We start from the raw sequence: 14254 nt of genomic DNA on the forward strand, positions 1-14254 counted from the left end.
ATTTAGGGTGCCCAAGGCTTATGGATGAACCTTGAAAGCCAAGAAGACAGAAGATGAAATCACTCGCGATCTCCTTGAATTGGGAAGCAAGTGTTAAGAACATAACACAATCTAATTTATTAGTATAAAAAGGTGAAGAATTACGGAGATGCGAAAAGACTTAATATCGTAGTCATATGAACTTAGGTTGAATAAGGTTGTTTATCAAGGCTGAGTCTTATAAAACCTAAGTTCATATGACTACTATATTAAGACTTAATATAATAGTCATATGTAGTTGTAAATACATGAGCCAAAGTACATTAATTATATAGCGAAATCAAAAGTGTTGTTAGTTTGGTTGCCGCGGCTTTCTGAGTCTGCGGTTGCGGCTGCGTCTGTTCGTTTGGTTGTTGTTCGTTTGGCTGCCGCAGACTCAGCCGCAGCCGCAGCCGCAGATTGTTGTTCGTTTCGAAGACGCTGAACATTGACGCTGACGCAGACACATGAAGTAGATTTAGTTTTGTTCGTTTGGTTGCCGCAGACGTAATTTTCATTTGGTTCATATTTTAATTTTTTTAATTTGTAAAATTATATTTTAAAGAAATAAAATGTACTTTAAATATATTCACATCCATAAAAATATTATATTTAATTTATAATAAATTTTTAGTCAAGTATATAAATGCAACAACATTTTCTTGTCATAAATCATATACTAAAATAAATAAAAAACTATCTTTGTAACCATTTTTGTAACATTACTCACCTTTTTCGTATTATATACATCAAACATTCTTTGGAGAGTGCATTTGCCCTCATTGTTATCCAAACATACACCAAACTAGTTTTTAACACTAACAACATAATCATATGCTGAGAGAAAGTCAATTTTTTTTTTTTTGCAACAGTTTTGAATTTTGAGACCATGACTGAAGAATATGAACCGACTGGTTTTCGTATAAGCTGGACCAAACCTAAATGAACCAACAAACACATACACTGCTGAATACTCAAAGAAGCAATATATGCAGAGGCAGCAAGAAGCATTTGTCACAATCACAAAACAACAACATTGTGTCCCTATGTATAACAAAAGAAAGGGACCCTGCTCTCATAAACAAAAGAGAACACACAAGTTTTTATATCATTCATCTTCTTTCACTTCCTGCATCTCCAAGCAGATACTGAGTATAGAGGTCGATCTCCAACAAATAACTGCACACCCGGTCTTTTCTTTGATCATATACCCATCAAAACCATAGCCTTGAAGCAACCTCCTAGCCTGCAAGCTCCTTGTATTGTCTCCACCAAGCTTGACGCCACTTCTGTTGCTTGAACCGTTGTTTGCTTTGAAAGCTTAACATACTCACACAGAGAAAACATAACATAAGTCAGATTCAATCGTCTGATCCAAACATCAAACATAGAGATGTTATCATGATTTTCATGCAGCCATAACACTACTGCTCCATAACACTACTGCTCCATATAGGCCTTGAAAAACTTAAGAGAAACAGATGCATTCAATCCTATCATGAGTCACTTTAACTTGAATTTATAAAAAAGAAAAAACTAAGAGTGAAACTGTATCAAACCAGTGTGAGGTATTAGCATTATTCTTAAACTGTATCTCCAAAAATTAACAACGAACCTCACCAGTACCGTCCTTGCTTCCAAAGTGGCAACAACCTCTAAGCACTTCTCAATATCTGGTTTCTTAGCCTCCTGCCCATTTCATCAAGACTGTTAAGATATCATAAAGTGTAAAGTCCTTGTTAGTCTTTATAGTTAAGTAAAGACTAACAACTACAAGCCAAACATTATAAACAACAAAAGATGTCACTACTACTTGTTCCTTTCCAAGTCTCTGAACTCACTTTGCTGTTCTTCTACTGGCTTTAAGCTTTCAGAGCCCAGCGTTTAAAACAGTCCCACACACAAACTAACCGAGAGAATCCACAGCCAAACAATGGATCATAATATTTTTTTGGGAATCATCACACACACACAAACATGGAACACAAACAATCATCTTTAATACTAAGACCAAACAATGGATCATAACACAAACATACACATCACACCACTAAGGACCTCTCATCATATATACACTTATATACGTACAAAAAACATGTCTTTACCAACTAGAACCAACCACAACGCATATACCAAGCTCGTATACCAACCATTGGCAGAGATGAAACACACAACATATTCATCAACGATGCTTGAAACTCAAATGCTTTAGAACAGAGACAATACCTCAGCGAGAAAAGGATGAGATGGCTTTGGTCGAGCTCAAGATGCTATGGAGAAGAGAGAGCTTCGAGATGAGATGAGCTCGGAGATGGGTAGATCGAGAGAGAGATAGAGCTTGAGATGTCCGAGATCGAGATGCGTCTATGGACAGAGATGGAAGTTGCGTCGAGATGGAATCTGCGTCGAGAGAAACTGCGTCAACTGAGATTAGAGTTAGGTTATTTAGTAAATAATGAAATATTGTAAGGATAAATGCGTAAATTACGTCTTTGATCGCAGCTTTCTGCGTCAAGATGCTGATAAAATTGGCGTTCAAAATTCATAGACGCAAGACGCAGCGTTTAGCCGCAGCGGCCAAACGCAAGTACTGCGTCAATCAAATGAGCCACAGACGCTGCGGCAATCAATCGAACAACACTAAAATATTAACTAAAATAAAACAAATTAGAGATTTTGTGATGTTTAACTAGAATTTGAATAAACGGCTTCCTCTGTCGTAATTCAACGCCTTTTCTCCGACAGTTTTCCTCACGCCGTGGGTGGCTCCTCCCTCTCTCCTTTTCTGTTTTTTTTTTTTTGTTTATTCTTCTTCCTTCTATCCCTCTCCGAGATCTTTGAAACCCTACAGCGTCCAATTGATTTTGGATCTTCTGATCTAGGGTCCTGGAATATGGTTCCTTTTGATGCCGTGTTGCTCTGGTGTTTCGACGAGGTGTTGGGAGACGTGGAAGTTATAAGATGATGACTGAATGATTCTATTGATATGTGTTTGTACAATATATATACACAAGTACATCGAGGGTTCTCTCATGTGGCGGTGTCATTGATTGATTTCCGGCAGCACGTGAGGTGGTTCTGGTTCTTTCTGCCGTTCGGTGAATGGTTCTCAGGCGGTGGCTTTCCGATCTCCTCTTCGTCCTTTGCCTTCCCCTCCCTTCGGTTTTGCTGGTGGTGGTTATCAAGTTCTTCATTCGTGTGTGGTATCCGTCTATCTCCGGCAATCCTCGCTTGCTCTAGGTAAAGAAAAGAACACGCTCTAGTTCTTATAGTTAGGAGTACGTCTGGAGCTTGGTTAGCTTCGCAGGTCTTCAGTGCTCTCTAGCTTCACATAGATGGCGTGCTTAGGCGTTCCTTCATCCCAGTGACATGGCGTCAGTTGATTGCTCTGACAGGAGATCTCCTTTTCTTTTCAACACATGTTCTCTTCCACCTTTGTCATGACTGTCTTCTTTGCAGCCCAGTTTTATGTGCTTAGTAGTCAGTAGTTGTATAATTGTGGGTGAGAGTGAGGTAGCTTTGGCTCCTCTCTCGATTAATAACAATCCGAAAGTTGAACATGGTGTAAGGCCCGGAGTTGCTCTCGCGACTTGTCTGTGTATCTGACCATTCTCCAGCTGAATAGGTGTTGTCGTACCATTTTACTTGAATCCCTCTTGTACACTGCTGTTTATCCCCGTATATGGTTGATTCATTTCAGATTTGGTGTCCCTTTTTGCTTTACTTTCAAGTTGTACTTTTTTTTTTTTTTTTTATCTCTGTAAATCTTCTGGTTTCAGTGTTTTTTTAATATGAAAGCCAGTTAAAAAATAAATTTGAATTTGAATGACAAAGATTTACAAGAAATAATTTAGATAAAGACATTCAATTGCTTTTAGTCGTGGTTGCTCTTCTACATCTGGTAAATAATTATTGCTTTGATATTTGGATTCCCAAGACTGTGATAGGGTAATAACCAAATAGTGTGATTTAATAGTCTCTATGATCACAAGGTAATAATCAAAACGGTGAGCTTTGATTCTTCGGTGTGATGGTAAATAAGATAAGTTATTGTTTTTGGCCAAATAAGAAGATAAGTTATTGTTTCTCCTTTAGAAATCGAAAAAAGATTTGGATAAAACCTTGGACCGTCTTATATAACATATGCTTCGTCTTGGTTGGTCTTGAAGCTTTGTTTCATCTCCTTGTCTTTAAGTTTAACTTCTTTTAAGACTTCTATTTGACTAGTCCTGAGTTGGTGTGCCTTTTTGGAGAGAACTATTCTTTTCTTTCTGATTAATTAAATACTCCACATTTGGTTGAATTCTTCTCTTGATAGTTGATAACTTGATATCGATATTCTAGTTGTGGGTGTATGTCTTTGGGCGTTGACATTTGTGGTTCTATGTCCTCATCACAAGCAGTGCATTTACACACATTAAGACCTAACTTTTTAGAACATTTTCACACAGCACACTTTAATAAGTTTCTAACTATTCAAAAACTGAAAGCAATGAAATTAACTAAATTTTGACGTATATTTCAAAAATGGGAATTATTGTTAATTTTTTATGTTTACTCATTTTAGATAATATATAATTGTAGATTTAACAATTTAAAATAGGTTAACTATTTCTCTCTTTTTTTGTATAAATGTATTATAAAGTGAAATTATTCTTATTCATCATGGCGACATATGATAGTTTATTATTTTCAGTTTAAATGAATGCATTTCATATTTATGAAATCAAAATAGGTTTAGTTTGTCATTTGAATATAATTTTATCATATTTAGTTACATATAGTATTTTTGTTTTAATAAAATAGATTACGATTATAAAATTTATAAAAATAACAAAAAAAATTTCGTTTATTAATAAAAATACACTAATTATGAAACTAAGAGTTGTTTTGTAACAAAATAAATATTTGAAATTTTTAAAAGATTTTGTTATAATTTTTTTGAACAAGTCCTGTTATAAAATGAAATACAGTATATTTATATTCAAAATAAAATATATTAAAAATATTATGAATAAATTAATGAGAAGTTGATTTGATATTATTATATTTAATGAATATCTTAAAAAATTTAATATTTTTAATGGCACACATCTCTAATAGTGCTAATGCTAATGCTCTACCAATTAAGCAACTAGTTAACTAACAATTATTTCCATACAGTGTTAATGTGTATAAAAGTTTGGAGAGTAAGGAAAGTGAATGATATCTCAAATAAATAAAAAACTAAAAGGAAATTTTGCTACTATCGGTTTATACATTGACTCGTTTTGTGTATTAGTAAAAATTTAAAATCTATCATCACTTCCGACAACACTCTCCATCGCAGAATTGTTATCTTCGTCCTCCTTGGGTCACTTGTAGCCATCATTAATTCTGTATGCATGGTAGGTTTGCTTATTTAATGCTCTGCTATGACTTTTCGCTTCAAGCTTTTCAAGGATGGATTTTTAACGTGGGCGTTCTTAAACCTATAAGATAATCTATAAATATTATTGGGATTGATGAAGTTTAGTAGTTACCGTATTTATTCGTTTATCGCAACGTATTTATTCGTTTATCGCAATTCCTATAAATTTATTATAGCGGTATTACCAAAAACAATCACCCACCTTGCCACTATTTAATACCACAAGCACAAGTTAAACCACAAATAGAAGTGTGCCTATACTCTCCGGCGGTATTCTACTCTTCCGACGGCTGTCAGTTTGTCAGAGTCACTTAGATCCAACATCTGTCGTTTAGGTTTGTTGCTTCTGTTGTATTTCTACTCTCTCTCTCTGTCGTTTAGGTGCTTTTGAATTCATATTTCGTTTCCTTCTGGTTTATATTCATAAATTTCAATTCCATGTAAGTTGTTTTCTTGGATATGAAAGTCAATGGTTCAATGAGAAGTACGTCGACTAAGCTATAGAGTTCCCTAATTTTTCTTGTCTGAGAATATTTTAGATATCATTTTGTTTCTCAAAATCAACCATGCCCTGATGTTTGGAACCTGGGAGCTAGTGATCTGTACTTGCTGCTAACTTGTGAATTGCCTTCTTTGGATAGTATCTGCTTATGTATATGGTGGTGGGGTCCTTAGAGGAGAATAAGTGACGGGCTGTATCATTTTTTTGGGTATTTTTAACTAACACTTGCTTTTGTGCTTGCAAGGTTTTCATATTCATTTTTTTTGTTCGTGTGCCCGGTCAGTTAGGCCAGTAGTATAGTTTCGTACGTGATTTGCATATTCGAGAACAATAAAGTTTAACTACTATCTTAACAAACAATAGAGAAGTGATGTATAAGATTCAGCCTCTAATCTGGCTAATGAAAAGCAAATTCTCAGCTGAAAAAGCATTTAACACTATTTATATATATTAGGCCTGTTAGAGCACCCTTATTTCCAATATCTAAAAGGAGTTCTCAAGAATAATAAAACAAGAAAAGTAATAAGTGAGTTTCTCTCCTCCCAGTCAGATATTTGAGATGAAGATGCTCTCATAACTGACATAGGTGTTTTATTTATGTCACCATGCGTCTATTGCAACGTGGCTTTTTTTGATCGTCTATATCCGTTTTTTTTTTCAGTTGTGTAAAAGATCAGCAAAATGGTTGCTCAAGGGTTCACTGTGGATCTTGACAAGCCCCTTGCTTTCCAGGTAAGAACTTAAGTAGTATATGATCTGAACATTGGCTGGAGACCATAATCACACAAGATTGTTTTTTTTTCTTTCTTAGAGCTAATCAAAGCTGTATTCCCTTGTCAACCCCCTCTTGGTATTGCTTTGAATGTTTGACAGGTTGGTCATCTCGGAGAAGCTTACGACGAATGGGTTCACCAACCTATTGTAACCAAGGAAGGCCCTCGGTTTTTCCATAGTGACTTTTGGGAGGTATATATCAATTTGTTTTTTTCAATTTATCATATGAACTTTTCAATAATAAGCAATAATATATTCTCTTCGTTCCATTAAGATAGATTTTTTAGAAAAAAAATTATTTCACAAAGATGTATTTTTTGTGTTTCTATGAAAAAATTGTAAATTTCAAGAAAATTAATTGACTTTATTAAATTACTATTGGTTAAAAGTTATTGAAAATTGAAAACTACAGAAAACAATACATTTATTATGGTAGTTTAATGTGTTTTCTTAATATGTATGAAAATATTAAAAAGTCTATCTTTATGAAACGGATAGAGTATTAGATAAGCCCTTGATCCTCCATGGTCTGACATATTTGCAATGAAACAGTTCTTGACCCTTACAGTTTGGTGGGCGGTTCCTGTCATTTGGTTGCCAGTTGTTGTCTGGTGTATCTCCATGTCAGTAAGCATGGGCTGTTCATTCCCAGAAATTGTCTCATTGGTTGCCTTGGGAATATTTATCTGGACTTTTATAGAATACTGTCTTCACCGTTTCCTTTTCCACATGAAGACCAAGAGTTACTGGTTCGTCACACACACACACACACTTTCTTTCTCTGTGTGTAACATTTATATACTTAGCAGTCACTATGAATCCTCTTCAACTAGATGCTAATGTTATTGTGGAGCCATTTTCAGGGGAAACACGGCACACTATCTTATTCACGGATACCATCACAAGCACCCAATGGACCACCTTCGACTCGTCTTTCCTCCTGCCTTAACAGCTATTATGTGCTTTCCTGTAAGCATTTGATCATATGTATATACTTACTGTCCTGTTTTAAAAATAAAACCTTTTTAATGCGTTTTATCTTTTTGCTTATGTCCCAGCTCTGGAACCTTGCGAAGCTAATCGCAACTCCTTCAACCGCACCTGCATTGTTTGGAGGCGGCCTGCTCGGCTATGTGATGTACGATCTTACTCACTACTACCTTCACCATGCCAACCCAACTATACCAGTAACCAAAAGCCTCAAGGTTAAACAAGGCCAAGTTTTCTTCTCTTTTGTATACATACAAGACCTTACACATCATTATTAAAAGGTTTATGGGTTTTTGTTGTTTTTTTTGTGATATCTGCAGAAATCCCATTTGAACCATCACTTCAGGATTCAGGACAAGGGATATGGAGTAACTTCGTCGCTATGGGACATAGTGTTTGGTACCCTTCCCACCACAAAAGCTCTCAAAAGAGCGCAACAAAAGTACTAAGATGGGTGCAAAACGAAAAGGATATTTGTAATACACAGTTTATCTTAAACTATTAATCATCACTCTATGTTAATCTGATCACGTTTCATTTGGGCAATGTCTTTGTATATCAATATACTTCACATCCTATGTAATAGTTTTTATGTGTTTCACAACTTAAAAAAAGACTTTGTTTACAACAAGTGCACATATATATGCTTTGTTATGACGCTAATTCTGAAGAGATACAAAAACTAGATGGATGCGATGTGTGGGTCTTTCGAAGCTTTTCATGTACGTGAGCTAACCACATGGACATCCCCTCGTGTCATAAGAGTGATGGGAATCGAACTTACCGTGTTCCGTACGCTTCTATCAACAATTTTTTATGATCACCAACCAATTCAAGGAGAGGGCCTTTATCTTTAATTTATTCAAATAATAAACCCAACCAAAACTAAAGCAGGTTAGTCTCTCATTTTTAAAAAATATCCAACGGATATGTTGCAGGTAGGCCTGCGGAAATTAATCCCAACCAAAATATTCATTGTTGGTTCAAATCCTGTTAGCAGTTTGGTTTAGTTTGGTAAATTTGTTTTAATTTTTTAATAAAATTATAACCAAATTATAACTATTTATACCAGATTATCCAAATTACAATCGAAAATATATCCAAATTTAACTAAATCTAACTGAAGTATCTGATTTTTAACTAAACTAAACCAGATTTTGACCTATAATAAAAAAATTGGTTCAATTCCGTAAAAAAGGTTAAAAATCAAATTAAAAATATATATTCAACCGAGGCAAACCAATTTTTGTTTGGTTTAATTCAGAAAGATTTTATGGAAACAGAAATAACCAAAAATCAAAACCAGGAATTGGCAGTTAACCAAACCGGTTTTAATCGAAGTAGAAGCGATCTCAGAGGCAGAATAGGATAAACTGCGTAGCCAAACAAAGCCTAGACTCGACGAATCAATGGGTTTTTTTTTTATCAGTAAAAAGTTAATCGATGGTTGTCCCGCCTTCACTCTCACTCGAATCGTACTCCCTACTCTTTTGCCAAGTTCAGTTTCTTTCTCCATGAGTTATCCGATTTTCATCTCCGACGATGATGCTACTCCTCCACCTCCATTCCCATCCAACAAGAGGCCTCGAAAGAATCCTCCTCCCACCCCTACCGTCGAAACCGAAGCTTCTTCTTCTTCTCCTCTGCTCGTCGACGACGACGATGACGTCACCGTCGTCAGATGTCCCCTTGGTTCCGCAGCTGGCTCCTCTTCGCGGCGCCGTGAAGAAATTTTAGCCGGTGAGTGTTGATTTTGAACAGTTAGGGTTTGTCTCTGGTTGCGATTAGGATGAGCCTCTTCAATTTTTGCAATTATGTTTGTGATTCGTGATGATGATTCTCTGTAAATATTGGAATTGTCGTATTAGGTAAAGGAGTGATATCTCTTGACTCGGATTCTGAAGACACTCCTGGAGCTGGAGCTGAGACTTCGAACAAGTATGGGCCCACCATACATGTTGATTCTTTGCAGCATCCTTGTCGATTGGAGCCTCTTACCAGTGATTCTGATTCTGGTGAGGAGAGCTTTTACCCCTTGTTATTACAATAATGATATGCTTAGGAATAGTAGAGTTATAAATCACTTGTTGATTGATTTATTTCTTTTAGATAATAGTACTGATTGGTTGCGGGGACCCAGTTCTCAATCTTCACTTCCCAAAGTTGCTATTGAGGTAACACTTTATCTGCCTCTTTTAAAGAAAGAAAACGTTTGCTTGTGTCTTCTGTTTTATTGATTTTTGAAAAATCAGGTCGATTCTGACCAAGAGAATGAAGACGTAAGTGTTGAGAAAATGAGTCGACAAAAGCAGACATCCGGCTCTAAAAGTCCATCTCTTTCTGGTAACGCATTGCCAAGAAAGCGGTTGTCAAAGGATGAAAGAATCCGTGCCGCAGAGGAAAAAAAGTTAAGGAAAGAAGTGAGTGTCATTTTTACCTTCTTTTTTTTTGTTCTTTCCACCAACTGCTGATTAGATTCCGTCATGCAGCAAGAGAAATTACAGAGAGCTGCCTCGAGAGCAGAAGAAGCTGAGAAAAGGAAGTTGGACAAGGAAATGCAGAAACGGGGAAAAGGAAAGTTGGCGCTTAAATCTATCGTCGCTGAGATTGATCTTCAGTTGGTTGAAGGAGCCCTTGGAGGTAAAAGACTTTCTCCATTCTTTGGATTATTCTTTTCTCTCAAGGCTAGCTATAGATTAGTATAGAGACTGATTACTTTTGATGTACTGTTGATATAGCACCTCTGATCACACTGTTCGCTGAGAAAGGCATTACGTACCGTGTAATCTCTAATCCAATCAAGAGTTCTATTGTGTGGACAATGACGACACTTCCAGAGGATGTTTCTCAGGTACGGTACAGTAGAATCGTGCCAATGTTATTTAATATGTTTTGCGTCTTGAGTCTCACCACTGAAATATTTTGGAGGACATGTGATCTTAGAACCTAGAACTTGCAACTTTTATCAATACCCCCAATCTAGTCTCTATCCTTGTTTCTTGTGAGGATAAGCATGTGAAATGTCATTTGAACTTTTGCGTTTTCTTTCACTTATGCATCAAACTGTTTGGTGTTGTTAGCTTCATTTCATAATAGCCTTAATGAAAGGACCGTTTATTGTTCAACGTGCTCTATTCTGTATTTCATTTCCAGCAAATGGGCATTGTTTATCAAAATTTATTTTGCTATGTGATTCTGTTATAATTTTTTTAAAACCTTAAAATGATATATTGCTTATTACAGAGTCATTTGACTATATAATATTTAAAAGAGAAAAGAAATATATCCCTTGTGTGAAGGGTTGAAGGGACTTCACTATATGTATCTGATGTATTCTGTTGTTTTCTGATTTGCATCTTCTTTTCTCTGTTGCAGAAGATTCCATATGTTTTACTTGTGCACGAGGCTGAAGAATTTTGCAATCTTGTTGCAAATGAAAGACTTCTAGAAAACGTCTCGAGAGTTCGGGACCAATACCCATCTTATACAGTGTGCTACCTCACAAATAAATTGATTTCATACGTTGAAAAAAGGTTGAGATAAGGTAAATTTGTTTTGCATGAAGCTTTCCATCATGGAGCTGAATAATCTGATTTTCTAGGGAAAAGAAAGATTATAACGTGGGAAAATCCAATGGTTGGAAGCGACCTCCTATTGATGAGGTACTACGGTACTTAACACGACCATATGTAGGGTTTATTGCTCTTTTCTTAGTGTTCTTAAACATACTTGCCTTTGTGATATTTGATGTGTAATACAGGTGCTTGCAAAGTTAACAACGCACTATGATAGAGTGCATTCCAGGCATTGTATAGATGGGCCTGAGGTGGCTGCACATGTTGTTGGTTTAACGAGCAGTCTGGCCTCTTGCCACTTCAGGTACTAATCATCTATCTTGATATGATGCTTTATAGTTGTTTATATCCCCCCAAAAAAAAAATTCAAATCAGTTAATCTCTTGAATAGAAACCGATCAAAAGATGATCATGAATAGTGGGCTGTAAGGTTAGGCATTTTCTTGTAGACTTAATCTTACGTGTCTGTGAAGTAAATTAAATGGCGCCGACCCTGAGAGCTCAACACTACGTGGAAGTAGAACTTGATACATATACGTGTGGCTGTATGGTTCTGGCGATTGTGTTTCTCTGTATTTTCCTGCTTGGTTTTAGGTAAAAACTAATCCTGGTTCTGTAAACTGATGCACAGGAAAAAGTCATCTTGGTTATCAGTAAAGGCTGAAGGTATTGTAGCCTCCATGGATTCTGTTGACAAGCATTTGATTAAGAAGAGTCCATGGTAAAGTATAAATTAAAACCACTAAAAAATGTTGTTATTGTTGTTTAGTCGATCTAAATCACCCGTGGCGTGTTTGATCTATAGGTTAAAAGCGTTAATAGCAATACCAAAGGTGCAGCCAAGATACGCGGTAGCAGTGGGGAAGAAATATCCAACAATGAAGTCTCTTCTTAAGGTGTATATGGATCCTAACAAATCGGAACAAGAGAAGGAGTTGCTTCTAAAGGACTTGAAATTAGAAGGGTTAACAGGAAAAGACGCAAACTTAGGAATAGTTGGTTCTAAGCGGATATATAGAGTTCTCATGTCTAGGACTGGAGAACTTAAGACTGATGAAGTGGCTTCACAGATTTATTCTCCACACGACTTGGACTAGAACTTTGTCAGACAAAAACAGTAGAGTGCTTTTGTCTTGAGATTAAATTTTTGTACATGTATGCAAGTTACATAACTTGTAAAAAAAGTTGATAATCTCATAACTTTCTACTCTATTTGATATCTCATATAATCTCTAGGTTTTACATCTCTACGCCCTGAACCGAGTCCGGTTCCTTGATGGTGCTGATTTTCGAATGCAGTCTAGAGCCTTCAGGTATCCCCAAAGGAGGATTCTCACAAGAACAGTTATCAACAGCAAAGAGCTCCCACTCTTTAATCCCACATTTCTCCAATGCTGACTGCAATCTTTCCCTCTCCTTCTCTGCCGGGTACGAACCATCAGGTGTCACAAGCACAGCTCCGGTGTAAGACTGTCCCGCAACACGAGCCGCTCCATTGTAATGGAACAGTCCCCAACTGAGATCATCACACACATCCACAATAGTCCAAAACTCGTTTGACACCACACCATTGTCTAAAACACTGAGACGGAACGTTGCAGGAGTCTTTCCTCTCTTAACCGAGTATCTTCTCCTTCTCCACACCAGCTTCCCTTCAAGCGTCCTCACCTGAAACACAGGTTCGTACCAAAACGATGACTTCCCTTTACCTCTGTAGAAAAGCTGGTACTGACACGGGAACTGATCATAAGCCGGGTTTTGTCCAGCCGCGACACGCCAGCTCCAGTCCAAGTCCCCTAACCATCCAACAAAAAGGTCTTCTGCTGTCTCATGACATAACTCCTTCCCTCGAAAACTCGTCATGGGAGGCACATAAGGCTTTTCAGGGATCTTTGCATCTAGCTCTAGACAGTTGTGTTTCTGTAGTACACAAAGAGAGAAGGCTTCAAAGTACGGACTCTCGTAAGAAGCAATGCATCTGTAGCTGCACACCTGGTCCACAGGACTACATTTGTTCAAACACTGAAGAGCTTTCCGACAATTCGGATCCAAGAGACAGTTCAGAATCTGAGGTCCACAGTTTTTAACCATACAACCAAGCGTCGAGAACCCTTTGGATCTCAGGTTCTGCAACACGGGAACTGGTCTAACGTAAGCGTTGATGATGACAAGCAAACAGAACCGTATGTCATCAGAGTTGCGGCGTTCCCAAGCATCTCCCACTGTCTTCACAACCTCCGTTCCTTCTTTGTCTGTATCACCGGTTTTGAAATCAGTGCCTCCGAGCCTGTTCATCAAATCTGGAGAAGACTCGAAACAAATCACGTTTTTGATGTTCTTGCTGTTCGTCTGAATCCATTTAACAGATTCTGAGTTGTTAACAGCAACAACAACCAAGATATCAGTCCGGTTCAGTTCCTTCTTCAGATTCATAGCTCTTTGATCATTTGATCGTAAGATTCCATCATCAAAGACGAGCATTTCGTAACCTTCATCAACCCATTTTAGTCTTCTTGCCTGTTAATGAAAGATGTGAGGGTTGTAAAATGAGATTACAGAAAGTTAAAAGAGTAATCAAAGATAGAAGAGAAGCACGTACAGTGTGGAGCATAACTTCGTGCCAGGAGGTGGATTTGAGTGGGCTTACTTGTCCTTTCCCGACCAGAGCAACCAATCTCACTGGCTTCTCCGTCTTGGTACTCCTCTCTGTCTCCAAAACCGATTGAACAACCGTTCGCGTGCGGAAACTCAGTTTCCGTCGGGGTAATGTTGTGCCATCTATGGAAGGACGAAGCTTCTGGACCGGAGAGAAAGCCGCTCGACCAGTGACAAACCGATTGGAGAAGTTAGCGGATGATCTCGTTCCAGGAAGAGAAGGTGCTTTCAGAGAAATCGACATTACGAAGAAAATACAGCAGTAACGGTAAGGTAGTCTCACCCTTTATAAATGTTCACAATCAAGCCACGTGTTGAGTCATGATTGGT

General features: G+C 37.3%; 3 protein-coding genes and 1 long non-coding RNA gene across 6 annotated transcripts; 2 read left to right on the top strand and 2 right to left on the bottom strand.

Moving 5' to 3' along the window:
- Positions 1-1220: 1220 nt before the first annotated feature.
- LOC111201966 lies at positions 1221-2334 on the bottom strand. The gene is made up of 3 exons (XR_007322815.1): positions 2245-2334; positions 1634-1725; positions 1221-1338 (listed from the first exon to the last, which is right to left on the bottom strand). It is a non-coding gene; the product is annotated as an uncharacterized LOC111201966 (long non-coding RNA).
- A 3156-nt stretch (positions 2335-5490) lies between these two features.
- LOC106376935 (dihydroceramide fatty acyl 2-hydroxylase FAH1) lies at positions 5491-8325 on the top strand. 2 transcript variants are annotated; one of them, XM_048756291.1, is made up of 8 exons: positions 5571-5763; positions 6385-6456; positions 6592-6662; positions 6804-6896; positions 7257-7453; positions 7568-7673; positions 7763-7909; positions 8015-8325. In XM_048756291.1, exons 3-8 carry the CDS (start codon positions 6612-6614, stop codon positions 8141-8143), a joined length of 723 nt encoding a protein of 240 aa, XP_048612248.1. In that variant the 5' UTR covers positions 5571-5763; positions 6385-6456; positions 6592-6611; the 3' UTR covers positions 8144-8325. The 2 variants fall into 2 exon arrangements, with proteins under 2 accessions (XP_048612247.1, XP_048612248.1); XM_048756290.1 differs by lacking the exon at positions 6385-6456 and having other exon boundaries at positions 5491-5763.
- A 703-nt stretch (positions 8326-9028) lies between these two features.
- On the top strand, positions 9029-12481 carry LOC106376932 (crossover junction endonuclease EME1A). 2 transcript variants are annotated; one of them, XM_022695130.2, is made up of 11 exons: positions 9029-9434; positions 9563-9709; positions 9804-9868; positions 9947-10114; positions 10184-10334; positions 10433-10545; positions 11073-11227; positions 11296-11356; positions 11455-11573; positions 11901-11990; positions 12075-12481. In XM_022695130.2, the coding sequence occupies exons 1-11, from the start codon at positions 9104-9106 to the stop codon at positions 12364-12366; spliced, it is 1692 nt and encodes a 563-aa protein (XP_022550851.2). In that variant the 5' UTR covers positions 9029-9103; the 3' UTR covers positions 12367-12481. The 2 variants fall into 2 exon arrangements, with proteins under 2 accessions (XP_022550851.2, XP_013672518.2); XM_013817064.3 differs by having other exon boundaries at positions 9101-9434; positions 11070-11227.
- On the bottom strand, positions 12370-14200 carry BNACNNG13890D. Its single transcript, XM_013817065.3, has 2 exons — positions 13869-14200; positions 12370-13786 (listed from the first exon to the last, which is right to left on the bottom strand). The coding sequence occupies exons 1-2, from the start codon at positions 14166-14168 to the stop codon at positions 12509-12511; spliced, it is 1578 nt and encodes a 525-aa protein (XP_013672519.1). The 5' UTR covers positions 14169-14200; the 3' UTR covers positions 12370-12508.
- Between the last annotated feature and the right edge of the window lie 54 nt (positions 14201-14254).

Source organism: Brassica napus, chromosome C4 (genome assembly GCF_020379485.1).
Source record: "Brassica napus cultivar Da-Ae chromosome C4, Da-Ae, whole genome shotgun sequence".
NCBI lineage: Eukaryota > Viridiplantae > Streptophyta > Magnoliopsida > Brassicales > Brassicaceae > Brassica > Brassica napus.

What these genes read in the sequence shown, in the direction of transcription:
- LOC106376935 (XM_048756290.1), top strand. Translation starts at nt 6,612, where the DNA reads ATGGTTGCTCAAGGGTTCACTGTGGATCTTGACAAGCCCCTTGCTTTC. An exon ending in TCCATAGTGACTTTTGGGAG is followed by an intron (nt 6,897 to 7,256) that starts GTATATATCAAT and finishes GCAATGAAACAG; the next exon opens with TTCTTGACCCTTACAGTTTG. An exon ending in CAGCTATTATGTGCTTTCCT is followed by an intron (nt 7,674 to 7,762) that starts GTAAGCATTTGA and finishes CTTATGTCCCAG; the next exon opens with CTCTGGAACCTTGCGAAGCT.
- LOC106376932 (XM_013817064.3), top strand. Translation starts at nt 9,104, where the DNA reads ATGGGTTTTTTTTTTATCAGTAAAAAGTTAATCGATGGTTGTCCCGCC. An exon ending in CCGTGAAGAAATTTTAGCCG is followed by an intron (nt 9,435 to 9,562) that starts GTGAGTGTTGAT and finishes TTGTCGTATTAG; the next exon opens with GTAAAGGAGTGATATCTCTT. An exon ending in GGTTGAAGGAGCCCTTGGAG is followed by an intron (nt 10,335 to 10,432) that starts GTAAAAGACTTT and finishes CTGTTGATATAG; the next exon opens with CACCTCTGATCACACTGTTC.
- BNACNNG13890D (XM_013817065.3), bottom strand. Translation starts at nt 14,168, where the DNA reads ATGTCGATTTCTCTGAAAGCACCTTCTCTTCCTGGAACGAGATCATCC. An exon ending in ACGAAGTTATGCTCCACACT is followed by an intron (nt 13,787 to 13,868) that starts GTACGTGCTTCT and finishes TTTCATTAACAG; the next exon opens with GCAAGAAGACTAAAATGGGT.